The sequence below is a fragment of the Lepisosteus oculatus genome, chromosome 12 (genome assembly GCF_040954835.1).
Source record: "Lepisosteus oculatus isolate fLepOcu1 chromosome 12, fLepOcu1.hap2, whole genome shotgun sequence".
In the NCBI taxonomy this organism is placed as follows: Eukaryota; Metazoa; Chordata; class Actinopteri; order Semionotiformes; family Lepisosteidae; genus Lepisosteus; species Lepisosteus oculatus.
In genome coordinates, this window is record NC_090707.1 from 39114939 (window position 1) to 39138994 (window position 24056).

At 56.5% G+C, this 24056-nt stretch overlaps 3 protein-coding genes and 1 non-coding gene across 14 annotated transcripts; 2 read left to right on the forward strand and 2 right to left on the reverse strand.

Moving 5' to 3' along the window:
* Positions 1–117: 117 nt before the first annotated feature.
* Positions 118–8580, forward strand: LOC102689485 (putative RNA-binding protein Luc7-like 2). 2 transcript variants are annotated; one of them, XM_069197066.1, is made up of 10 exons: positions 118–262; positions 1808–1902; positions 2169–2267; positions 2586–2696; positions 2987–3130; positions 3740–3916; positions 4256–4386; positions 6650–6679; positions 6773–6925; positions 7729–8580. In XM_069197066.1, the coding sequence occupies exons 1-10, from the start codon at positions 202–204 to the stop codon at positions 7910–7912; spliced, it is 1185 nt and encodes a 394-aa protein (XP_069053167.1). In that variant the 5' UTR covers positions 118–201; the 3' UTR covers positions 7913–8580. The 2 variants fall into 2 exon arrangements, with proteins under 2 accessions (XP_069053167.1, XP_069053168.1); XM_069197067.1 differs by lacking the exon at positions 6650–6679.
* Positions 8581–8866: 286 nt separating this feature from the next.
* LOC138242077 (cytoglobin-like) lies at positions 8867–11144 on the reverse strand. Its single transcript, XM_069197076.1, has 3 exons — positions 10950–11144; positions 10290–10521; positions 8867–10076 (listed from the first exon to the last, which is right to left on the reverse strand). Exons 1-3 carry the CDS (start codon positions 11042–11044, stop codon positions 9963–9965), a joined length of 441 nt encoding a protein of 146 aa, XP_069053177.1. The 5' UTR covers positions 11045–11144; the 3' UTR covers positions 8867–9962.
* A 2868-nt stretch (positions 11145–14012) lies between these two features.
* Positions 14013–14166, reverse strand: LOC138242099 (U12 minor spliceosomal RNA). Its single transcript, XR_011191355.1, has one exon. It is a non-coding gene; the product is annotated as a U12 minor spliceosomal RNA (small nuclear RNA).
* A 1566-nt stretch (positions 14167–15732) lies between these two features.
* Positions 15733–23943, forward strand: poldip3 (polymerase (DNA-directed), delta interacting protein 3). 10 transcript variants are annotated; one of them, XR_011191341.1, is made up of 11 exons: positions 15733–15843; positions 17436–17599; positions 18069–18400; positions 18674–18832; positions 18919–19140; positions 19241–19318; positions 21121–21250; positions 21500–21566; positions 22028–22271; positions 22304–22997; positions 23108–23943. XR_011191341.1 is itself a non-coding variant. In XM_069197060.1 (10 exons), the coding sequence occupies exons 1-9, from the start codon at positions 15779–15781 to the stop codon at positions 22221–22223; spliced, it is 1413 nt and encodes a 470-aa protein (XP_069053161.1). In that variant the 5' UTR covers positions 15733–15778; the 3' UTR covers positions 22224–22271; positions 22304–23943. The 10 variants fall into 10 exon arrangements, 4 of the variants coding, with proteins under 4 accessions (XP_069053161.1, XP_069053162.1, XP_069053164.1 ...); XR_011191342.1 differs by having other exon boundaries at positions 22304–22951; XR_011191343.1 differs by having other exon boundaries at positions 22304–22383; positions 22414–23943.
* The last annotated feature ends 113 nt before the right edge of the window (positions 23944–24056 follow it).

Below are 24056 nucleotides of genomic sequence, written 5' to 3' on the forward strand. Positions count from 1 at the left end.
CGCACACGCGCGCAGGAGTCCTCTTTGTAGCTCTGTGGGCCGGAACCGCTCGGCCTGCGACCGAACTCGGCGCCCGTCCGGGCAGGCGGCAGCGCCACAGGAACCGTCCGGCCGGCCGGCCGGCGAACTGAGGGGGGCTAACGCACGGCGGACTACGCACTCCGTGGGGTCGTCCTCGGCTGAAGCGGGCGAGCGGCCGCCATGTCGGCTCAGGCCCAGATGCGGGCCATGCTGGACCAGCTCATGGGCACGGCGAGAGACGGTGAGTAGGCCCTCGGCCGCGGCGGGGCGCCTCGGGCAGCGCGGTTCCACGGGGTTTGGGGGCCCGGGCGGGACACGGGGGAGGCCTCCGGGGTACTTTTTGAAGCCGGACTCGGCGTTTTCGCCGAAACTCGCCGCTTCGGCTGCGAGTCCTGTTATTGAAACTGGCGACGGGGGCGGGACGGAGGCGGCGGCTCCGCCAGTCAGAGCGGCGCCCGCCCGGACAGGCGTGGGGCTCCGCCAATCGGGGAGCGGGAGCGGGAGAGTGACGGGCGCCCCCGCCGGTGAGAGCCCGGGCGAGCTCGACGCTGGCCAATCAGGACGGGGGGTGGGTCGTGGCGCAGGGGACTTCGGTTGGTACGAGAATGGCGAAGCGGAAGAGTGACGCGTGTTTGGGTATTTCGGACGGGCCGGTTATTGCAAAACGACATCCCCGCGGCTTCCCCCAGTCCAGAGTGGACTAGGCGGAATGTGAGCCCGCGCACCATCGCGCTTTTTACAGGAAAGGACTCGGACCCTTTCCCCCTTGAAATTCGGACATCTCCCAACGAGTTGTGTTTCAGCAACAAGTTTGTGAAAACTGACATCCCGGGTGGCGAGAGGCGGCCATCTATCTGGTTTGGGTTGTAATCTCCTCCTGACGGGTGCCCCAGCCTCTCTTCATGCTGAATATGAAGGCTTCTCTTCTCTCTTGCTGGCGGCGACGGTTCCGAGCTTCAGAAGCTCGAGTACGTAACCGAAGAAGAGTCCGGCCTTTTCCCTGTGGATCCCAGGCACTCCTCCCCGGGATCATGGCTGGAAAACGCTTCCCAGACTCCCTCCTGCCCCAGCACGGGAGAAGAGCCCTGCCCCTGCCCCTGCCCCAGCACGGGAGCAGAGCCCTGGTGCTGGTCCTGCCCCAGGACAGTTTCACCTTGGTTTCTCCGGGGCCTCTGGAGTGGAGGTGTAATTCATGTCCTGCCTGTTGTTCCGCAACGTGACAGGGAACAGGCGTCTTCGCTAATTAGGGGTCTTGGTTAATTGCCCAAGGCTGATCTAACTGCATAACCTTCTGACCTCGTTGGCACCCTGTATGTTAACAAACTGCTGCTGGCCAGTCATAGAACCATATGCCAATCAAGGCCTCCTAAAAACCCCCCTCTCTGAACTGGCTCCATCCCCCTGCTCTCCTCCCCACTGAGAGCTGGTGGACTGGAGCATCATCAAGGTGGGGGTACACACTGGTTGGGGTGGAGGGGATCCCCATGACCTGTACAGCACTGTGAGTGGGGTGTGCAGAAGAGCGCTGTAGAAGTGTGAGCAATTATTACGAACCTTTTGTGTGGAAAATGTAGGGAGTGGGAGACGAGGTTAACCTGTCCTGCTCTCCTTCCTGCAGTAGTGAGATCTGCAGCCTGGTTTCCCAGACCTCAGTCCTGTGCTGGGAGGCTCTTTCCAGAGCCCTGGAGCAGGCCGGGCCGCGACCCGCAACCCGCCCTGGGGCTCGACCTCCGCCCGCCCGCCCGCCCGCGCGCCATCGAGTAACGGCCCGACCGTTTGATTTCAGGGGACAGCATGCGCCAGAGGATCAAGTTCACGGATGACCGAGTGTGCAAGAGCCACCTGCTGGACTGCTGCCCCCACGACATCCTGTCCGGAACGGTGTGTACCCCCGTCGGTCGCTCTTGGGGCTCGCGCCCGGGGCCGGCAGGGCGGTCTCGGTGTTGGCGGCTTGCGGGGCGACGCCTCGTCCAGACGGCCGGTCTGAAGAGCCGGCTCGTGTGGTGTGGCTGACCACTGGCTCGCCGGGCTCGGGCCTGTGGCGCGTCCAGTGAGACCGTCGCTCCGGGGGGCTTCGGCCGGGCCGCGGGTCGGTCAGCTGGTCCCGGGTGGTCGGAGAGGTAACGGGGCTGTGCCTTGTGTTCCAGAGGATGGACCTGGGGGAGTGTGTCAAAGTTCACGACCTGGCGCTCCGGGCGGACTACGAGATCGCCTCCAAAAATCAGGAGTTCTTCTTCGAGCTGGATGTGAGTCTGAGAGCCCCTTGTCTGCTGCACTTGACTGTGACTTTACTGTGCGTCGTCTCCCTGTGTGGGGTCTGTACCCTCCCTGTCTCTCCCTGTGTGGGGTCTGTACCCTCCCTGTCTCTCCCTGTGTGGGGTCTGTACCCTCCCTGTCTCTCCCTGTGTGGGGTCTGTACCCTCCCTGTCTCTCCCTGTGTGGGGTCTGTACCCTCCCTGTCTCTCCCTGTGTGGGGTCTGTACCCTCCCTGTCTCTCCCTGTGTGGGGTCTGTACCCTCTCTCTTGCTTGTGTGTCTGTATTCACACCCCTGTCTCTCTTGCAGGCGGCGGAGCACCTGCAGTCCTTCATCGCGGACTGTGACCGCCGCACAGAGCTGGCCAAGAAGCGGCTGGCGGAGACTCAGGAGGAGATCAGCGCAGAGGTGGCTGCCAAGGTGGGTGAGCCACTCCTGAGGCCAGCCAGCCGATCGCCCTGTCTGCCCCTGCCCCTGCCCCAGCCCGATCGCCCTGTCTGCCCCTGCCCCAGCCCCAGCCCGATCGCCCTGTCTGCCCCAGCTTGTGACTGCGCTGGTCTCACTCTCCCTCACTCTGGGGTGTCAGTACAGCCCTGTCTCACTCTCCCTCACTCTGGGGTGTCTGTTCAGCCCTGTCTCACTCCCCCTCACTCTGGGGTGTCAGTTCAGCCCCGAGACTGCGCTGGTCTCACTCCCCCTCTGTACGGCAGGCGGAGCGAGTGCACGAGCTGAACGAGGAGATCGGGAAGCTGCTGGCCCGGGCGGAGCAGCTGGGCGGCGAGGGGAACGTGGAGGAGGCGCAGCAGGTCCTGGAGAAGGTGGAGAAGACCCGGGAGCTGAAGAGGGAGGCGGAGGTGGGTGTGCGATCGCCCGCGAGCTGCGTCACTGCCCTGTCTGCGCTCCTGCTGTAGACAGTGTGGCAAACAGGCCCGAGGGTGTGCCGCAGTGTGAGGGGGCTCTGTGCCCTGTGACAGGTGTGCGCTGTCTCTGTGTGCCGTGTTTCAGGTGTGCACAGTGTCTCTGCGTGCCATGTTTCAGGTGTGCGCTGTCTCTGCGTGCCCTGTGTCAGGTGTGCACAGTGTCTGTGTGCCTTGTGTCAGGTGTGACTGATCGAGTACACGTTAACGACTGTCCTGGGGCTCTGTGCCTTGTGTCAGGTGTGCGCTGTCTCTCTGTGCCCTGTGTCAGGTGTGCACAGTGTCTGTGTCTGTGTCAGGTGTGACTGATCGAGTACACGTTAACGACTGTCCTGGGGCTCTGTGCCGTGTTTCAGGTGTGCGCTGTCTCTGCGTGCCGTGTTTCAGGTGTGCGCTGTCTCTGCGTGCCCTGTGACAGGTGTGACTGATCCAGTACACGTTAACGACTGTCCTGTGACAGGTGTGCGCTGTCTCTGCGCGCCCTGTGACAGGTGTGAATGATCCAGTACGTTAACGACTGTCCTGTGGCTCTTTGTCATGTGACAGGACGTGTACAGGAACTCCATGCCCGCCTCCAGTTTCCAGCAGCAGAAACTCCGGGTGTGCGAGGTCTGCTCCGCCTACCTGGGTCTCCACGACAACGACCGTCGCCTGGCTGACCACTTTGGCGGGAAGCTGCACCTGGGCTTCATCGAGATCAGGGAGAAACTGGAGAAAATGAAGGTTATAGAGAGACAGAGGAACTGACTTACTGGACACTCCAGTACATGAACACTGCACTGAGAGAGAGGGGTTCATACAGACACACTGACTGGACACTCCAGTACATGAACACTGCACTGAGAGAGAGAGGGGTTCATACAGACACACTGACTGGACACTCCAGTACATGAACACAGCACTGAGAGAGAGAGGGGTTCATACAGACACACTGACTGGACACTCCAGTACATGAACACTGCACTGAGAGAGAGAGGGGTTCATACAGACACACTGACTGGACACTCCAGTACATGAACACTGATATTTAATGTCTTGAGTGACAGCTCCCTCTCTTCTCAGAAAGCGGTGGCAGACAAGCGAATGCAGCGCAGTCTGGACCGTGTGAAACGATGGGAGGAGAGAGAAGAACGAGCGAGAGAGGAGGAGAGGGAGAAGGAGAAAGAGAGGGAGAAGGAGAAAGAGAAGAAGAGGTAAGTCCATAAGATCTCTAAATTATTTCACTGACCGCACTAGATCTACAGTCTCTCTCTCACACTGTAGGGTTATTCCACTGACAGCACTAGATCTACAGGCTCTCTCTCACACTGTAGGGTTATTCCACTGACATCACTAGATCTACAGTCTCTCTCACACTGTAGGGTTATTCCACTGACAGCACTAGATCTACAGTCTCTCTCACACTGTAGGGTTATTCCACTGACAGCACTAGATCTACAGTCTCTCTCTCACACTGTAGGGTTATTCCACTGACAGCACTAGATCTACAGTCTCTCTCACACTGTAGGGTTATTCCACTGACAGCACTAGATCTACAGGCTCTCTCACACTGTAGGGTTATTCCACTGACAGCACTAGATCTACAGGCTCTCTCACACTGTAGGGTTATTCCACTGACAGCACTAGATCTACAGTCTCTCTCTGACACTGTAGGGTTATTCCACTGACAGCACTAGATCTACAGTCTCTCTCTCACACTGTAGGGTTATTCCACTGACAGCACTAGATCTACAGGCTCTCTCACACTGTAGGGTTATTCCACTGACAGCACTAGATCTACAGTCTCTCTCTCACACTGTAGGGTTATTCCACTGACAGCACTAGATCTACAGGCTCTCTCACACTGTAGGGTTATTCCACTGACAGCACTAGATCTACAGGCTCTCTCACACTGTAGGGTTATTCCACTGACAGCACTAGATCTACAGGCTCTCTCTCACACTGTAGGGTTATTCCACTGACAGCACTAGATCTACAGGCTCTCTCTCACACTGTAGGGTTATTCCACTGACAGCACTAGATCTACAGTCTCTCTCTCACACTGTAGGGTTATTCCACTGACAGCACTAGATCTACAGTCTCTCTCACACTGTAGGGTTATTCCACTGACAGCACTAGATCTACAGTCTCTCTCTCACACTGTAGGGTTATTCCACTGACAGCACTAGATCTACAGGCTCTCTCACACTGTAGGGTTATTCCACTGACAGCACTAGATCTACAGGCTCTCTCTCACACTGTAGGGTTATTCCACTGACAGCACTAGATCTACAGGCTCTCTCTCACACTGTAGGGTTATATTACTGACAGCACTAGATCTACAGGCTCTCTCACACTGTAGGGTTATTCCACTGACAGCACTAGATCTACAGTCTCTCTCACACTGTAGGGTTATTCCACTGACAGCACTAGATCTACAGTCTCTCTCTGACACTGTAGGGTTATTCCACTGACAGCACTAGATCTACAGTCTCTCTCTCACACTGTAGGGTTATTCCACTGACAGCACTAGATCTACAGTCTCTCTCTCACACTGTAGGGTTATTCCACTGACAGCACTAGATCTACAGTCTCTCTCTCACACTGTAGGGTTATTCCACTGACAGCACTAGATCTACAGTCTCTCTCTCACACTGTAGGGTTATTCCACTGACAGCACTAGATCTACAGGCTCTCTCTCACACTGTAGGGTTATTCCACTGACAGCACTAGATCTACAGGCTCTCTCTCACACTGTACGGTTATTCCACTGACAGCACTAGATCTACAGTCTCTCTCTCACACTGTAGGGTTATTCCACTGACAGCACTAGATCTACAGGCTCTCTCACACTGTAGGGTTATTCCACTGACAGCACTAGATCTACAGTCTCTCTCTCACACTGTAGGGTTATTCCACTGACAGCACTAGATCTACAGGCTCTCTCACACTGTAGGGTTATTCCACTGACAGCACTAGATCTACAGGCTCTCTCACACTGTAGGGTTATTCCACTGACAGCACTAGATCTACAGGCTCTCTCTCACACTGTAGGGTTATTCCACTGACAGCACTAGATCTACAGGCTCTCTCTCACACTGTAGGGTTATTCCACTGACAGCACTAGATCTACAGTCTCTCTCTCACACTGTAGGGTTATTCCACTGACAGCACTAGATCTACAGTCTCTCTCTCACACTGTAGGGTTATTCCACTGACAGCACTAGATCTACAGGCTCTCTCTCACACTGTAGGGTTATTCCACTGACAGCACTAGATCTACAGGCTCTCTCTCACACTGTAGGGTTATTCCACTGACAGCACTAGATCTACAGGCTCTCTCTCACACTGTAGGGTTATTCCACTGACAGCGGAGTCATTATTACCATCTGAAAGCAAGCTTGCATTCGTACATTTTCCTTGAACACAGGTTTTCCTTGCAGTACCAGATTATAAATAACCTTCTTGCTGTTTCAGGACGAGATCCAGGAGTGGAGAGCGGTGGAGGTGAGTGTCTTCTGCGTCCAGATGAGCAGGGTGTGTGTTTTTGTGTGGACATTGTGCCCGGCGTTGACCCCTCCTGCTCCCCCTCTCTCTCAGGGAGGGCAGCTCTCACCGCTCCAGGCACAAGCGCTCGTCTCCGTCCCGGGAGCGCGAGAGGCGGCACCGGCACTCCGACAGGCACGCGGACAGGCATGCGGACAGGCCGCGGTCCCGCTCACAGAGCCACTCGCACAGGAGGAAGAAGAAGAGGTACCACTCAGAAACTGAGGCTGGACAGACACAGACACACTGACCCTCCAGGAGAGAGACTGGACAGCCCACAGACACACTGACCCTCCAGGAGAGAGACTGGACAGACACAGACACACTGACCCCCCAGGAGCAGGACTGGACAGACACAGACACACTGACCCCCCAGGAGCAGGACTGGACAGACACAGACACACTGACCCCCCAGGAGCAGGACTGGACAGACACAGACACACTGACCCTCCAGGAGCAGGACTGGACAGCCCTGGTGTAGAGAGACTGGACAGCCCACAGACACACTGACCCTCCAGGAGAGAGACTGGACAGACACAGACACACTGACCCTCCAGGAGAGAGACTGGACGGCCCTGGTGTAGAGAGACTGGACAGCCCACAGACACACTGACCCCCCAGGAGCAGGACTGGACAGACAGAGACACACTGACCCTCCAGGAGCAGGACTGGACAGCCCACAGACACACTGACCCTCCAGGAGAGAGACTGGACAGCCCTGGTGTAGAGAGACTGGACAGCCCCCAGACACTTGTCGCTGACCATGTGTAAGAGAGGCTCCAGCTCCAGCAGGAGGCTGGTCCTTGCGATGAGCGCCCAGGCAGGGAGAGGCCTTTCTCACCTCGCTGGCCCTTTCACACTGTGACGGAGCGGAGGGGCCCCTCAGGCCCCGCTGTGGCGCCGACGAGCCCGGTTCCGGCAGCGCGGGCCGGGTCTCGCGCACGCTGTGGGCTCCTGATGCCGCCGTCGTGACGCGTTGCCTGCCCCCCCCGCCCCTTCTCTGCCCGCAGGGGGTCCGGAGAGAGAGAGCGGTGCCCCCGGCCCGGGGACGGCGAGCGGCACCGGGAGCGGGACAAGTCGGGCTCCCCGGAGCGGGACGGGGAGAGGCAGGGGCCCTGCGGGCGGGCCTGCTCGCCCTCGCTGGAGAGAGAGAGAGGCTCCAGCTCTGACGAGAGGGAGTCGGGGGAGATCTAGAGGGGCCGGGGGGCTTCAGCACTTCACGGGGGGGGGGCTGTGACGCTGTCAGACAGTCGGGGGGGCAGAGGGGGTGTTTGGGGTCGCTGTGCTGCAGGCGGGAGGAGGTGCTGTCCCCGGCCCGGACGGGCCAGGCCGTTCGCCACACGGCGCCTCGTCGTTTTCTTCTTTTAATGACAGTTTGATTTTTTTTTTTTTATTCTTTGCAATTTTCGCAGGATGCTTTTGAAATGGCATTGGAGGGGGGGGGGGTTTTAAGGGTGATTAGAAGATCATCTCACACACACACACACATACACATACATACACACACGTTTGTATTCCTAAAGGATTTCCATTGACTCTTTCTATTCTTACAGTTCCAAACTCCACACACTGTGAAAACAGGCCCAGAACAGGTTGTTTTTTTTTGACACTTTAAGATTGGGAAGATGCCAGTTTTGTTTATTAAAAAAGTTCAGTTTTCAGGATGTGACTTTCAGTCTGCGTTTGTCGGTGTGGCTCAGTTTGCGAGGACATAGGCAGGGACAGGCGCTCGGTGAGACGGGCTCAGCCACACTCACAACCTCGCAAAGCCTCTAGAAGAAGGAACTATTGGATCTGGAGTGTAAGATACGACAAAAAATAATTGTATAAATAAATATACACCCTTGTTTCATTGTATAAAATTGTCGGTGTCTTTCTGGTTCTTTGACTTGTGAATTTTGAAAGACAAATAAGGCTGGTATTATATTCAGATAATCTTACAGAAGGGGTGTCAGTGAGGGGCTCTGGGTGACTCTATCCTCTCTCCAGCTCCAGTGTCCAGTCTCTGTCTGTAACCCCACTGTCCCCCTGACACAGGACACAGAGGTGCAGACGTGTTGTTATAGACTAAGTGTTCAGCTGCTCTACAGGAGTGATGATGATACAGAGAAGGATCTCTTCCACCATTTTAACTAAAAACAGATATGGTTTTCATTTTTTAATGCTCATCTTTATTTTCTAAAAAATGCAGTTGTAGAGTATTGACAGATTTCGTACAGCTATTATTGTGTTAGTAGTAAGGGTGTTAGTATCATTATCCTCGCAGTCATTGCGTGTGTTCCTGTGTGCTGATGGGGACACAGATGAGAACAAGATGAATAATGTGGCTCAGTGGCTTGCCCTGCTGGCTCTGGTGTCTGGCCTCCTGGCTCGGTCAGGAACTGGGCCCGGGTGCTGTGTGGCCGCCTGGCTCGGTCAGGAACTGGGTCCAGGTGCTGTCTGGCCTCCTGCCTCGGTCCGGAATCGCCGGAACGGTCTGCTGGTCTCGAGCCAGTGCAGCAGGTCCAGGCCGTGAGTGGGGTGACCGAGACCGGGTGCCTGAGATCAGCCCCCCTGAAACCCCATCTCTGCTGCTGTGCCAGCACCCCGGCAGTTTTCAAGGGGGGAGATGACGACAGTAACTGTATAAACCCCCCCCCCACACACACAGGGCCTGCGCTCTCCAGCACTCCTGCCCCGCGGTGTCAAGTGTCTCCTCCTGCTCCTCCATCTCTGCTGCCTTTTACTCTAATAATAATAATAATAATTGTTTACAAAGCACGTTCGATTCAAGTATTCAAGTACGAGTCCTGAGAGGAGCCAGCGGCGTTACCCATGAGGCAGTCACGTCAATGTAAGGAAGTCGCAAAGGTCAAGGGTCGCCAGCAGGAAGGAGGAGGAGGGAGCCGTTGCCACTGGGAGCAGGAGGTGCTGCCTTACATGGAGAGTGGCGGGGGGTGGAGGCTGGACCGAACTGCCCAGCTGGCTGTTCACTTTGGGGTCCTCGGGGCCCGGGACAGGGCACGTGTGTCCTGGGAGCTGGGGAACGTGGGATTGCAATGGCCGCAGCTAAAGGAGTGGAGCAGCTGCCCGGCTTGCCTGGACCAGACCGCAGCAGGAGGGGAGACCAGTCATCGCCGTAGGCAGACGGCCTCTTGTTCTCGGGAACACGCAGAGACAGACTAGTCGAGCTGAGGGGTGAGTGGTTAGAGACGCGGGGGCCGTGTCCGGTGCCTGAGCTGTTTTGTTCCGTCTGTCCGTCCGTCTAGTATGCAGCAACGATCTTGGTGCAGATGACATTGAGCACCTTGGACATGGCATCGTGTCCCTCTCCACCGTACTTCTCATTTATTACAGCCAGCACCTGGTCACACAGCACCTGAGACAGCACAGAGAGAGGGGTTCATACACACACACTGACTGGACACTCCAGTACATGAACACTGCACTGAGAGAGAGAGGGGTTAATACACACACACTGACTGGACACTCCAGTACATTAACACTGCACTGAGAGAGAGAGGGGTTAATACACACACACTGACTGGCCTGTCAGATGTCAATGTGTTGCTGGACACAGTGTCACACTCACCCGGAAGTTCTTGGAGTCCACCTTGAGCTGCGTTGCGTGTTTGGTGGCCAGTGGGGAGATGATGGCACTGAGCCCTGCGTCATTCTCCACCTGTGACATCATCTCATTCAGAGCCCCAAAAACTGTGCGCCCATGATTTCGCACTTGTGGGGATGCTTCCATGTCTGCAGCTGACCCCATCCCGGAGAAATGTCCAAAATATGACTTTGAGTCGGGGCTATTGATGAACATCCTGAAAGAACAACAGAGGGGTTAATACAGACACACTGACTGGACACTCTAGTACATTAACACTGCACTGAGAGAGAGAGGGGTTCATACAGACACACTGACTGGACACTCCAGTACATGAGCACTGCACTGAGAGAGAGAGGGGTTCATACAGACACACTGACTGGACACTCCAGTACATGAACACTGCACTGAGAGAGAGAGGGGTTCATACAGACACTGACTGGACACTCCAGTACATGAACACTGCACTGAGAGAGAGAGGGGTTCATACAGACACACTGACTGGACACTCCAGTACATGAACACTGCACTGAGAGAGAGGGGTTCATACAGACACACTGACTGGACACTCCAGTACATGAACACTGCACTGAGAGAGAGAGAGGGGTTAATACAGACACACAGACAGGTGCTGTTGTTTCTTACTTGACCAGGGCTGCGGTGCCGTTGTCCTCGGCGCTGGCGTACAGTTTGCCCCAGATGGCCCTGGCGGCGGTGGCGTCCCCTGCAGATACGGCCATGGCTGTCGGCGCGGCGGGCGGGCGGGAGAGTGGCGTGCAGAGCGCTGGACCGGGAGCGAGCGAGAGGGAGAGGCGAGGCAGGCGATGGTGCTCTGCTCCCGGGACACAGGCTTATATCTGCTGGCCGGGGAGGGGGGGGCGCCTCCCCCCTGCGTGAGGAGGGGCCAGGCCGAGGGGGAGGGACGCCAGCCGAGCTCAGGACAGGACAGCCCCCACAGGTCAGACAGTACGAGCCGAGTCCCGAACAGCGCGCGCAGTCCAGTGGATCACAGTGCCGTCACACGCATACAGAATAACAGCACCGTATCCCACACAGCTTGTACAGCACGAGCGCAGCTTATTGTACCGCGGTCCAGTGGATCACAGTGTGTCAGGGCTCGGTACGGTATAGTACTACGCAGTCCAGCATCATGCCAACATGAAGACAGAATAACAGTGCAGTGCACGATAGCACAGTCTAGAATAATACAGCCCCGTAAACTTGTACACAGCAGCTAAGAGCCTTCTCCACTGCAGGGATGCAGGGGGGCCAGAGGCTATCCCAGCAAGGGACAGGGCACACGCACAGACACACTCACTCACACACCAGAGCCAGTTAACCCAGTGTGGGACGCAACCGGAGCACCTGGAGAACAGCCATGGGGACACGTGGGGGGACCATACAGACTCCACACAGGCACCACCCCAGGAACTGAACCCAGGGCCCCAGTGCTGCTAAACAGCAAAGCTGACCCCTGCGCCATCGTGCCGCCTGTATGGAGTACAGTCTAGAATTATAGAGTAAAGTGGAGTAAAGTGGAATTTAGCAGAGTTGTTGTGTATAGTAAGATGCAGTTTAGTGCAATGTGTATAATACAGTCCTGCGCATTATAGTACAGTAATGTTGAAACATTCAACAATCTCTCAAGCACGTGATATTGTTTAATTAAAATACTATTTCCTGAGTGGTTCGTTCATGTTTTTGACGTGCTTATTTATGTAAGCACTCAAACTGGGCTGACCTTTTCTATCCCACATATTTTGAAGCGCAAATCTCACAACAGCAGACTCTGGATTTGTGGTAATTAGCGAGGTTGAGGCTAATTGGTGACCCCTGTTGCCCCCAGACCCAAATCGTCGTGAAATCCCCACTGTGGAATATTTCAGTGTCCCAGAGAACAAAGGACCCTCAGTCCTGCAGCCACAATCCGCGGCCAGTCGCTGTGGTTTAGATCAGCCTCCCGCCACACAGACTGAGGCACTAACACCCTCTGAGGCACGTAACACCCTCTGAGGCACGTAACACACTGCACACACACTGCACATAGTCAGCACAGACAGTACTGTACACACACACTGCACACAGACAGCACAGACAGTACTGTACACACACTGCACACACACAGACAGTACTGTACACACTGCACACACACAGACAGCACAGACAGTACTGCACACATACCGCACACAGACAGACAGTACTCAGACAGAGAGGTACCAGGATAGCAGGCAGGCAGATCTACAGAAGAAAACCAACAGACCAACAGGTACAGACAGGGTCCAGGGAGCTGAACCTGGCAGAAGTACCAGACTGCGTGAGACTGATGCAGAAAATCGAACGTCTGCTGTGAGCACATGGACAGGCAGTTCCAGACCTGGGTCTTACTATTACTACTACTATTATTATTGTTCTTAGTGTTATTATCTGTGTCCTTAGCTCCTTGTGGCAGCAGTCCCAGGTACTCTGGTGTGTGAGAGCCCAGTTCCCCAGCTGGGGGGGGTCACCGGCAGATTAGCGATTAACTGGTCTTGTGAAAAGTTAATTCTCTTGTAGAGTTAAACTGGGCATTACTGACTTAAACCACTTATCAGGCAGGCGCAATTAATGGAGAGAGAGGAGAAGAGGGACTGAGGGGCACAGAGAGAGGAGAAGAGGGATTGAGGGGCACAGAGAGAGAGGAGGAGAGGGATTGAGGCACAGAGAGAGAGGAGGAGAGGGACTGAGGCACAGAGAGAGAGGGGAGAGGGACTGAGGCACAGAGAGAGAGGAGGAGAGGGATTGAGGCACAGAGAGAGAGGGGAGAGGAATTGAGGCAGAGAGAGAGAGGGGAGAGGGACTGGGGCACAGAGAGAGAGGAGGAGAGGGATTGAGGCACAGAGAGAGAGGAGGAGAGGGATTGAGGCACAGAGAGAGAGGGGAGAGGGATTGAGGCACAGAGAGCACTACAGCCCCGGTCACCCCTGAGAACCAGTGAGCAGAGCTCCCAGCACCACAAGACCCTGCTGAGCCAGAGCTGAGCCCAGAGAAGAGCCCTCAGCCAGCTGGTCCTGAAGCTCACTGACAGCAACACCCACCACACACACAGCACAACACAACACACACAGCACTGCGTCCCCCACTGGGACACACACACACTGGAATGTCTCAGGATCCTAAACAGAAAATAAACACCAGCTGAATATTTTCAATTCAATTCAATTCAATTCAAGGTGCTTTATTAGCATGAATATCTGACCAGGGTGAGAGTCAAGGAGAAACAGACCCCGCTGAAGTCCAGAGGAGGAGGATGTCCACGGTCCCGTGGGGCTGTAATGCCTCTATCCGCCCAGGCGAGGGAGCTCCCCGCCCCTGGTCAGCCGGGCGCTGCGGGGGCGGGGGCGGGGTCGGGGTCGGTCTTTCCGAACCGGACAACAATCACCGCGCTTTCAGCACCGATACCCGACCCGCTCCTCGGCGTCAGCCGCCGGCCTGCTCCGAAAGCGATCGTCAACTTACTAAACCTGTTCCCCCCCAGCCGAGCTCAAGAAAGGCAGCGGGTCGAACTCGCTCGCAAAACCGTTTCAGTGACACTGCCGACGTCTTCATCGGCCCGATCGACTGGACACACCGCCGCTACGATACCAGCGAGCAATAACAGAGCGAAATCGATATTTAGTCGCTCTTTAATTCGGACTTCCTTTCTGTTTTTGGTTGACAGTGATGGGGGTCGGGGCAGATCACGTCGCCGCCGGCATCCCGCAAAGTAGGCAGGTCACCTGGCAGCTCCGACCTGTACCCGTTCAAAAATTGCTCTCGCTTGTCGTGGCGAGGACTCGGGCGTCACCCCGGGTCGTTATTTTCCTTACTCATTAGTTTAAGGCATGCCGGGTACAGGGCGAGGAGAGGGAGCCGGCCCGGGCGCCGAGCTGCCCCGGTCAGGGTGGGAGTGAAGGAGCCGCGCTCGCCTCTCCGATATGACGCTGAGGCTAAAGGTGGAAGTCAGGATTGTGCGCTGATGTGGTGAAAGGGGATTAGAGTCTATACGCGTCTTACAACAGGTCAAAAATGTACAAAAACGACTATCCTCGCTGTTATGCAAATTTACGGTCTAGCCGCGGAGGTCTATGGGAGAAGTTGAAGGCGTTTCCCCCCGGCGTGCATGATGGTAGTTGGAGTTCTTTTTTTCCTTTTCCCAGCGGCATTACAGGAACAGATCTATGGACTCGGTCGTTAGGACTGATCTTCTTATGTGACTTAACACTGCAACAGATGAGGACGCCCGACGTTTATGAGAGCAGTCAAGCGCATTGATAAAGCAGTTCTGTGCTGTCAGAAAACACGGGTGAGAGTCGAGTCGACGAGCTCGGAACAGTGGTGAAAGGGTAAAATGTTTGTAGATGTTATACTGATTACACATGCTTTGGCAACACTGTAATTACCAGTCATGCCAATAAAGCTGTTTGAATTTGAAGACTTGAGTATTATTGGCTTTAAAATCAGTTCAAATATAAACAGCATTAAAATTATTTTACCACAAGCAGTCACTTCAGGCTGTGAATTCACATCAGTCAATGTCATTAATATATAATTATAATTCTTCTGCACACCAAACTCATAGCGCTGTACAGGTAATGGGGATCCCCTCCACCACCACCAGTGTGTACCCCACCTGGATGATGCTCCAGTCTGCTCACACACACCAGCTCTCAGTGGGGAGGAGAGTGATGAAGCCAGTTCAGAGAGGGGGGTTATTAGGAGGCAATGATTGGTAAGGGCCAGGGGGTAATTTGGCCAGGACACCAGGGTTACACCCCTACTCTTTTCGAGAGACACCCTGGGATTTTTAATGACCACAGAGAGTCAGGACCTCGATTTTACGTCTCATCTGAAGGACGGCGCCTGTTTACAGTCTAGTGTCCCCGTCACTATACTGGGGCATTAGGACCCACATGGACCGCAGGGTGAGCGCCCCCTGCTGGTCCCACTAACACCTCTTCCAGCAGCAGCCTCAGCTCTCCCAGGAGTCTCCCCTCCAGGTTCTGGCCAGGCTCACACCTGCAGATATGGCTGCTGGCAATAATAATTAATATAGGAAACAGAGCTGTGTTAATTAACCCCAGACTAAACTCCACTCAGAGCTGATCAACCTCCCCCTTAATCCACCTGATGAAGCAGTTTCTCTCTCCTCGCTGAGCTGTGTGCGCTGGGGGGTGAGGAGGTGTCTCTGAGCTGTGTGCGCTGCGGGGTGAGGAGGTGTCTCTGATCTGTGTGCAGTGGGGGGTGAGGTGTGTGAGGATCAAAGTGACTGTTTTTAACACCCATTAGGTCTGTCTGTGTTAAATATGTTGAAGTTTAACCCCAATGGCATTCAGGGATGTGGGGGTGCTGAACGCTTCGGCTCTCTCTCCGGCACTGTCCGTCCCTCCGCGGCCGCCGTAGCGCCTGGGTCCTCGCGCTGACTTCCCCCCGCCCCGCCCCCCCCTCACAGTGACAAGATGGCGGACCTCTCCCTGGACGAGCTGATACGGCTGCGAGGTCTGAACGGCAAAGGAAACGCCAGGTGAGTCCGAGCCGTGCGACGGGAAAGAGCCGCGTTTGTTGACGGGGCTCTGAGAGGGAGCCGAGAATTTGTGTTTGTTGCTGTTTTGTTTTTCTGGATATTTTCGCTTTGTTGCAAACCGTCGCGTCTCCTGTTTAACACCTCACTGGTGGGGTCCCGCCTCCCCGCTCGCGGCTGATTGGCTGGACCGCCTTGGGTTCTGTTCCCTCATTGGCTCTTCCGGCCGGGCCAGCGCCTTGATTGGCCGAGCTCGCCGTCCATCTTCTCCTTCGAGAATCGCGTCGACCAAATTCGCTTTATTAAAACAGCCCAAAACAATGAAAGTTAACCGGCTGAGCACGTCTGCTCGGTGGCAGAACAAAGAGAGGGGTACGGGGGGCTGTAGGAAGGGATAAGGGCCGATTAGCGGCGCGGGCAGAGCTGTGAATCTCTCACATGGGGATTTTATGTCCTTGTGAGACGCACATACGTGGAAATGTCCCGAACTCCACTCCCGGATGGAGAGGCGTGATCCGCTCACGGGAGGTGCCGTGGTTTCGCCTGCCGATGGTGTGTAGCGCAGGGGGGGCAGAGGTGGGGCCGAGCCAGCGGAGGGGAAAAGGACAGAGTTTGAAAGCCGGAGGAAGACCCTGTAAAGGCCGCCTGCTGCGGCAGTATGGCCGTACGCAGACGCCTCTGGTCGCCATGGTGCGGCGGCCTGCGAGACGGATGTCGGGCAGGGGTCTCCGGATCTGAGCCTCTTCCTGTCGGGACCTCAGGACTCAGTTCACGACTTCAGAGCTGTGAAAGCAGCGAGCTGCAAGCTGAGACTGGAACTACCCCCCACCAAGGCACGCTGTGCACAAAGAGTGGGGGGTGACTGGAGCACATTGGCCCGCCTGTGCTGTGGGGGCCGATCCAGGGGAAGGTTCAGGGATCAGTGAGCTCCCAGCAGCCTTGCAGATCCCAGGCAGCTCCCACCATGACAGCCCGGGCCGCCAGGCGTCAGAACAGCTTCTGCCCCAGAGCCGTGCGCCTCACGGTCCGCTCACTGTGCACAACACGCCTCTGCACTCTGCGCTGCTGTCTCGGGCGGCCATGTGCTTCTGTTCCCTGCCACATGGTTAGTCAACAAAAAACATGATATTTATGATGTCCCATTTTGCAATGTACCATTTACCTAAATCTCCCCCTGGCCTTTACCGGTCACGGCCTCCTAATAATCCCTGTCTGCGAACTGGCTCCATCCCTCTGCTCTCCTCCCCACTGAGAGCTGGGGTGTGGGGAGCGGACTGGCGCATCATCCAGGTGGGGGTGGAGGGGATCCCCACGACCTGTACAGCGCTGTGAGTGGAGTGCCCAGAAAAGCACTTGATAAGTGTAAGGAATTTTATTATCACTCTAATAATATTATTACCACCTCCCTGCTAGTGGCCTGCTGTCCCGAGAGATCAGTGCGATTGAGAGTCCCAGTGGACACGTACACACGTGCTGCGCTCGAGGGGTTTCGGTCTTCCAGAAGCCGTGGGTGTGCAGGCGTGTGTCCGGCGCTGTAGCTCAGTGTGGACAGGCAGGACAGCGCTGACCTGTGTCTCTTGCTCTCTCCCTCTCAGACCGGTGGCGCGCGGGGGGGTGCGCTCCCGGATCGGCCCCCCGGTCTCCGCCTCCGCCTCCGTGCCCCCCCTGCTGTCCCGGGGGGCCGCGGGAGCCGGGGCGGGGGTCTTCGACGCCAGGCAGAAGATCGGGGTGACGGACGCCCGCCAGAGGCTGGGAGGAGGTGAGGCAGTCGGGGCTCGAACCCGGGTTCTCCGAGCGCAGGGGAGGGGCCCCGTTGGCTGGTCCTGGCCGCGCTGACCGGCACCCGCAGTCCTGTCGGGGCGCACACAGCGCTCCTGTCTTGGGGTCTCGCCGAGCTCCTCGTCTCGGGGGAACGGTCTTGGACTGTAGCTGCTGAGGCGCCTTTAAAACTCCTCACTCCCAGCGGCTTACAAGAAAACAGTTCAAACCAGTTAACAAAGACAGGAGACTGGCACAGCTGGTGATACACTTGAGCGTATATAATACCTTTAGAAGTAGCTTCGCAAAATCACTTCAGATGGAAAGTAAAAGAACAGTCAAAGCACACAGTGACGCAGAGCTGGCACGATGCACCGAGGGACGGGCCACAGGCACCGACCCCATAACAGCAAGGCCGGTGTGGGAGGAGGAGTTTTGAGTCTGGGCTTTTCTCCGTGTCTGTCTCCCAGCCTCGGGAACGTTCCCCCTGAAAGACGCCCGCGAGAAGCTCACGCAGAAGGACGCGCGGCTCCGGATCCGGGGCGCGGTGCAGGACGCCAGGGAGATGATAAACTCGCGGAAGCAGCAGCAGCAGCACGGCCAGCCGGCCGCCGTCAGGACGGCGCAGATCCCCCCGCACCAGCAAGGGTTAAACTCCCGGGTGGGCGGGGCCCCGGCGGTGGGCGGGGTCAAGAAGGTGGTGGACGCCCGCGATAGGCTGAGCCTCAAGCGGAGCATTGCCGTGGCCACGCCCACCGTGGGGGCGGCCATGCCCACCGTGAAGATCACCAAGACGATACAGGTAGGTTATTGCCTGCGCTGGCCGTGTCCGGTGTCCGGCAGCTCTCACAGGTCACCGCAGGCCACCCACCCACTGGCACTGCTGACCACAGACGGACCGCTCCGCGGGCCTTGAACTGGGTGATTTATCAGTGGCCAGTAGATCCTGCGGGACTGGGGCTCGGTCCCCCTGTTGGGAGCGCCGAGGCGTCCCAGAGCTCCCAGACCCGTCTGGGGAGGTCACCCTGGCCTGACACTGCCCTGCACTCTGACCCCTCTCCCTCTCCTCTGGCAGCAGAGGCCCGTGGGACTGACCAGCGGCGTCCGGATCAACATGGCGACGCGATCGGTGCCGGGACCGCAGGTGCTCTCGGGCGAGGAGGACGAGGGACCCTCCATCATTCCCAGCAAGCAGATGAAGATCACGACGACCAACGACCTGGCGCAGATGCGGGTCAGTGCCGGCCGCGCCGGTGTGGTACACGCCACGCCTCCGCGTGCGTCTGCCTAACCCGTCCCCCCGCCCTCTCTCCCCTGCAGCCAGGAGCCAGTGGTTCCCTGTTCTCCCTCCCTGGGCCCCTGACCAAGGTGGTCCAGAACGACACGTACACGGCACCCCCCTCCGCGCCCGCTGCCCCCCTCCTGACCTCGGGGTCCCAGGCTGCTCCGCTGCGGACCCACGCCCTCCAGGCGGTCTCCCGCACGCTCGTCAACCATCCACAAGGGGGCGGTACAGAGAGCACTGCGAGCACGCCCCCACAGGTACAGTCTGCTCCTGGGCATCTCTCTGTTTCTCGTGTCCTTATCATTACTGACACCCCCTCACTCGGTGTGTCTGGATTAACCCCCCTCTTTCTCTCAGCCCGTCTTCAGTCCATTAGAAGGGACCAAGATGACTGTGAACAACCTGCACTCCCGGGTCACTGAGGAGGACATTGTGGTAAATAGCACTCCTTTACAGTATATTACACTAGTGCAGCACATGACACCTCTGATACAGTGAGTGAATAAGACTCTCTCAGTGCAGTGTTCATGTACTGGAGTGTCCAGTCAGTGTGTCTGTATTAACCCCTCTCTCTCTCTCAGTGCAGTGTTAATGTACTGGAGTGTCCAGTCAGTGTGTGTGTATTAACCCCTCTCTCTCTCAGTGCAGTGTTCATGTACTGGAGTGTCCAGTCAGTGTGTCTGTATGAACCCCTCTCTCTCTCAGTGCAGTGTTCATGTACTGGAGTGTCCAGTCAGTGTGTCTGTGTGAACCCCTCTCTCTCAGTGCAGTGTTCATGTACTGGAGTGTCCAGTCAGGGTGTGTGTATGAACCCCTCTCTCTCAGTGCAGTGTTCATGTACTGGAGTGTCCAGTCAGTGTGTCTGTATGAACCCCTCTCTCTCAGTGCAGTGTTCATGTACTGGAGTGTCCAGTCAGTGTGTGTATGAACCCCTCTCTCTCTCAGTGCAGTGTTCATGTACTGGAGTGTCCAGTCAGTGTGTCTGTATGAACCCCTCTCTCTCAGTGCAGTGTTCATGTACTGGAGTGTCCAGTCAGTGTGTCTGTATGAACCCCTCTCTCTCTCAGTGCAGTGTTCATGTACTGGAGTGTCCAGTCAGTGTGTCTGTATGAACCCCTCTCTCTCTCAGTGCAGTGTTCATGTACTGGAGTGTCCAGTCAGTGTGTCTGTATGAACCCCTCTCTCTCAGTGCAGTGTTCATGTACTGGAGTGTCCAGTCAGTGTGTCTGTATGAACCCCTCTCTCTCTCAGTGCAGTGTTCATGTACTGGAGTGTCCAGTCAGTGTGTCTGTATGAACCCCTCTCTCTCAGTGCAGTGTTCATGTACTGGAGTGTCCAGTCAGTGTGTCTGTATGAACCCCTCTCTCTCTCAGTGCAGTGTTCATGTACTGGAGTGTCCAGTCAGTGTGTCTGTATGAACCCCTCTCTCTCTCAGTGCAGTGTTCATGTACTGGAGTGTCCAGTCAGTGTCTGTATGAACCCCTCTCTCTCTCAGTGCAGTGTTCATGTACTGGACTGTCCAGTCAGTGTGTCTGTATGAACCCCTCTCTCTCTCAGTGCAGTGTTAATGTACTGGTGTCCAGTCAGTGTGTCTGTATGAACCCCTCTCTCTCTCAGTGCAGTGTTCATGTACTGGAGTGTCCAGTCAGTGTGTCTGTATGAACCCCTCTCTCTCTCAGTGCAGTGTTCATGTACTGGAGTGTCCAGTCAGGGTGTGTGTATGAACCCCTCTCTCTCTCAGTGCAGTGTTAATGTACTGGAGTGTCCAGTCAGGGTGTGTGTATGAACCCCTCTCTCTCTCAGTGCAGTGTTCATGTACTGGAGTGTCCAGTCAGTGTGTCTGTATGAACCCCTCTCTCTCAGTGCAGTGTTCATGTACTGGAGTGTCCAGTCAGTGTGTCTGTATGAACCCCTCTCTCTCTCAGTGCAGTGTTCATGTACTGGAGTGTCCAGTCAGTGTGTCTGTATGAACCCCCCTCTCTCTCAGTGCAGTGTTCATGTACTGGAGTGTCCAGTCAGTGTGTCTATATGAACCCCTCTCTCTCTCTCAGTGCAGTGTTCATGTACTGGAGTGTCCAGTCAGTGTGTCTATATGAACCCCTCTCTCTCTCTCAGTGCAGTGTTCATGTACTGGAGTGTCCAGTCAGTGTGTCTGTATGAACCCCTCTCTCTCAGTGCAGTGCTCATGTACTGGAGTGTCCAGTCAGTGTGTGTGTTAACCCCTCTGTCTCTGGCAGGAGCTGTTCTGTGTGTGTGGGGCTCTGAAACGAGCTCGGCTGGTGAAGGCCGGGGTGGCCGAGGTGGTGTTTGTGAAGAAGGAGGATGCCGTCTCTGCCTACAGGAAGTACAACAACCGCTGCCTGGACGGTATGGCGGGCCGTGGCTCTGGGGGGGAGATCAGTTGGGAAGTCGTGTTGAGGACGGTCGAGGGTGGGGTGTTGAGGAGGGGTGAACTGAGGACTGTGAGGGGTGGTGTTCGGGTTTTGCAGGAGCTCGGGGGGCGGCAGGGTTTGGGGTCTGGAGGCGAGGGGAGAACACGGCGCTGCAGTGTGTGAACTTGTGTGTGCGGATTCATGGAGTAGGAGGCACTCATGAGGTAACCTTCCTGTCCCTCAGGCCAGCCGATGAAGTGCACCCTGCACATCCAGGGCAACGTCATCACCTCCGACCAGCCCATACTGCTGTGAGTGTCTTCCCTCTCCTGCTGACTGCAGCGCCAGTCAGGGTGTCTGTCCTGAAGGGTTACAGGTTCTTTCTCTGTTCGGCACAAATGCCTGCTGCGACATTTCAGTGTATGCTGCTGATAGGACCAGGGGCCTGCAGAGGCAAACTGCTTATCTTAAGAATCCCAAAACTGTTTTGTGTAGAAGGCCAATTATAACTACCTGCTTGAAGAAAACACTGATATAGCTTAGTTACGTAGACATCTTCCAATTAACGCTTAACTAGCAATTAATTAAAACTGAAGTTTTTATTCTTTTTGAGACTTAAGCTCTTTGTATGCCTTATCCAGTAAGTGTATAAAAGGTCAGCACTAACTTTTCTAGTGCTTCCCTATGGCCAAATATACAGTAAACTCCTCTCCTGCCCAGCAGTAAGGTCTCCAGGGGATTCAGTGTCAACCCCTCTCTCTCTCTCTCCCAGGAGGCTCAGCGACAGTCCAGGGGTGAAGAAGGATACTGGCCCCCCCGAGCTGCGCCGCCTGGGCCCGAGGCCCCCGTCCTCACAGCCCCCTCCCGAAGTGGACCCCCAGACTGTCCTCCGCGCCCTGTTCAAGACCTCGCCTGCCCCTCCCCCGGACAGCACAGCCCAGCCCACCGCCTTCCGCATCAAGATCTGACCTGTGGGCTGAAGTCACTCAGACCTCTGTCCAGACACACCCACACAGGTCCAGACACACCCACACCCACACCCACACAGGTCCAGACACACCCACACACACACTCTGACACCCACACAGGTCCAGAGACACCCACACACACACTCTGACACCCACACAGGTCCAGAGACACACTCTGACACCCACACAGGTCCAGACACACACACACCCACACACCCACACAGGTCCAGACACACCCACACCCACACTCTGACACCCACACAGGTCCAGACACACCCACACACACACTCTGACACCCACACAGGTCCAGACACACCCACACACACACTCTGACACCCACACAGGTCCAGACACACCCACACCCACACTCTGACACCCACACAGGTCCAGACACACCCACACCCACACTCTGACACCCACACAGGTCCAGACACACCCACACCCACACTCTGACACCCACACAGGTCCAGACACACCCACACACACACTCTGACACCCACACAGGTCCAGACACACCCACACACACACTCTGACACCCACACAGGTCCAGAGACACCCACACACCCACACACACTCTGACACCCACACAGGTCCAGAGACACCCACACACCCACACACACTCTGACACCCACACAGGTCCAGAGACACCCACACACCCACACACACTCTGACACCCACACAGGTCCAGAGACACCCACACACCCACACACACTCTGACACCCACACAGGTCCAGAGACACCCACACACCCACACACACTCTGACACCCACACAGGTCCAGACACACACACACCCACACACCCACACAGGTCCAGACACACACACACCCACACACCCACACAGGTCCAGACACACACACACCCACACACTCTGACACCCACACAGGTCCAGACACACCCACACACACACTCTGACACCCACACAGGTCCAGACACACCCACACTCTGACACCCGCAGACACCCCCACAGGTCCAGACACACCCACACCCACACACACAGACACAGACCCTGCTGACACACACACAGGCCCACTCCGTTCTGTACCCACACACTGTGACAGGACGTAGCCGGCCTCGACCGGGGTTCCCCCAGAGGTGTCTGGGGTGTGTCTGTGGGACCCCAGAGGCGCATGTGATGCCAGGCTCAGCCCGAGCAGAGACCCCCGGGCAGGGCGCCCCGGGTCAGGTCAGGAGAGGCTCCAGCCCACTGACGGGGCGAGGCCCAGCGCGCGGGGGTCTGGGGCCGGGGTTTCGGGGGTCACAGGGCTGCACTGTGTCGTGGGGCCCCTCTTGTGGACCCCAATGCTGTGAGTTTCTGTAACGCTGTCGGTGTGGAGCGCAGGCGACCGCAGAGCTTTCTCTCTCTCCTGAGGTTTCTGGGGGGACGGCGCCGGGGGCTCCCCTTCCCGTCGGAGGAGTTTCTCAGCCGGGAGCCGCGCTGCGGGCGGGGGCGTTCTCGGCCAGGTCTCTCCCCGCTGGTCCGCGGCGCCCCTGGTGTCCGCTCGCCGCTCGCTCTCCGTCCTGCGGCGTCCACTCGCTCTCGCTGACCGGCACCCAGACACGGACGGTCAGGGTCCCTCCGTCCGCCCGACCTCCTCTCCCTCGCTCTCTCTCTGTGGCAGTTCTGTTTCATTTTTGTCCTTCCTCCCTCTCCTTGTTGTCGGGACCGAGGAAGGTGTGAAAGTTACTTGTTTCTGAATAAATGTTTGTTTATAGAAAGCCGAGGCTGCGTCTGGTTTTTAAAGTGTTGTTTTGGGTGTTTTCCCTCCTCTGACGTCTAGCTGCCCTGAAATAGTTACCAGTCTGACATGGTGATACTAATGTTTGGCCATTCT

What these genes read in the sequence shown, in the direction of transcription:
- LOC138242077 (XM_069197076.1), bottom strand. Translation starts at nt 11,044, where the DNA reads ATGGCCGTATCTGCAGGGGACGCCACCGCCGCCAGGGCCATCTGGGGC. An exon ending in GGCACCGCAGCCCTGGTCAA is followed by an intron (nt 10,522 to 10,949) that starts GTAAGAAACAAC and finishes TTGTTCTTTCAG; the next exon opens with GATGTTCATCAATAGCCCCG. An exon ending in TGGACTCCAAGAACTTCCGG is followed by an intron (nt 10,077 to 10,289) that starts GTGAGTGTGACA and finishes GTGCTGTCTCAG; the next exon opens with GTGCTGTGTGACCAGGTGCT.
- LOC102689485 (XM_069197066.1), top strand. Translation starts at nt 202, where the DNA reads ATGTCGGCTCAGGCCCAGATGCGGGCCATGCTGGACCAGCTCATGGGC. An exon ending in AGCTGAAGAGGGAGGCGGAG is followed by an intron (nt 3,131 to 3,739) that starts GTGGGTGTGCGA and finishes GTCATGTGACAG; the next exon opens with GACGTGTACAGGAACTCCAT. An exon ending in CACAGGAGGAAGAAGAAGAG is followed by an intron (nt 6,926 to 7,728) that starts GTACCACTCAGA and finishes CTCTGCCCGCAG; the next exon opens with GGGGTCCGGAGAGAGAGAGC.
- poldip3 (XM_069197060.1), top strand. Translation starts at nt 15,779, where the DNA reads ATGGCGGACCTCTCCCTGGACGAGCTGATACGGCTGCGAGGTCTGAAC. An exon ending in CCGCCAGAGGCTGGGAGGAG is followed by an intron (nt 17,600 to 18,068) that starts GTGAGGCAGTCG and finishes TCTGTCTCCCAG; the next exon opens with CCTCGGGAACGTTCCCCCTG. An exon ending in CAACAACCGCTGCCTGGACG is followed by an intron (nt 21,251 to 21,499) that starts GTATGGCGGGCC and finishes CCTGTCCCTCAG; the next exon opens with GCCAGCCGATGAAGTGCACC.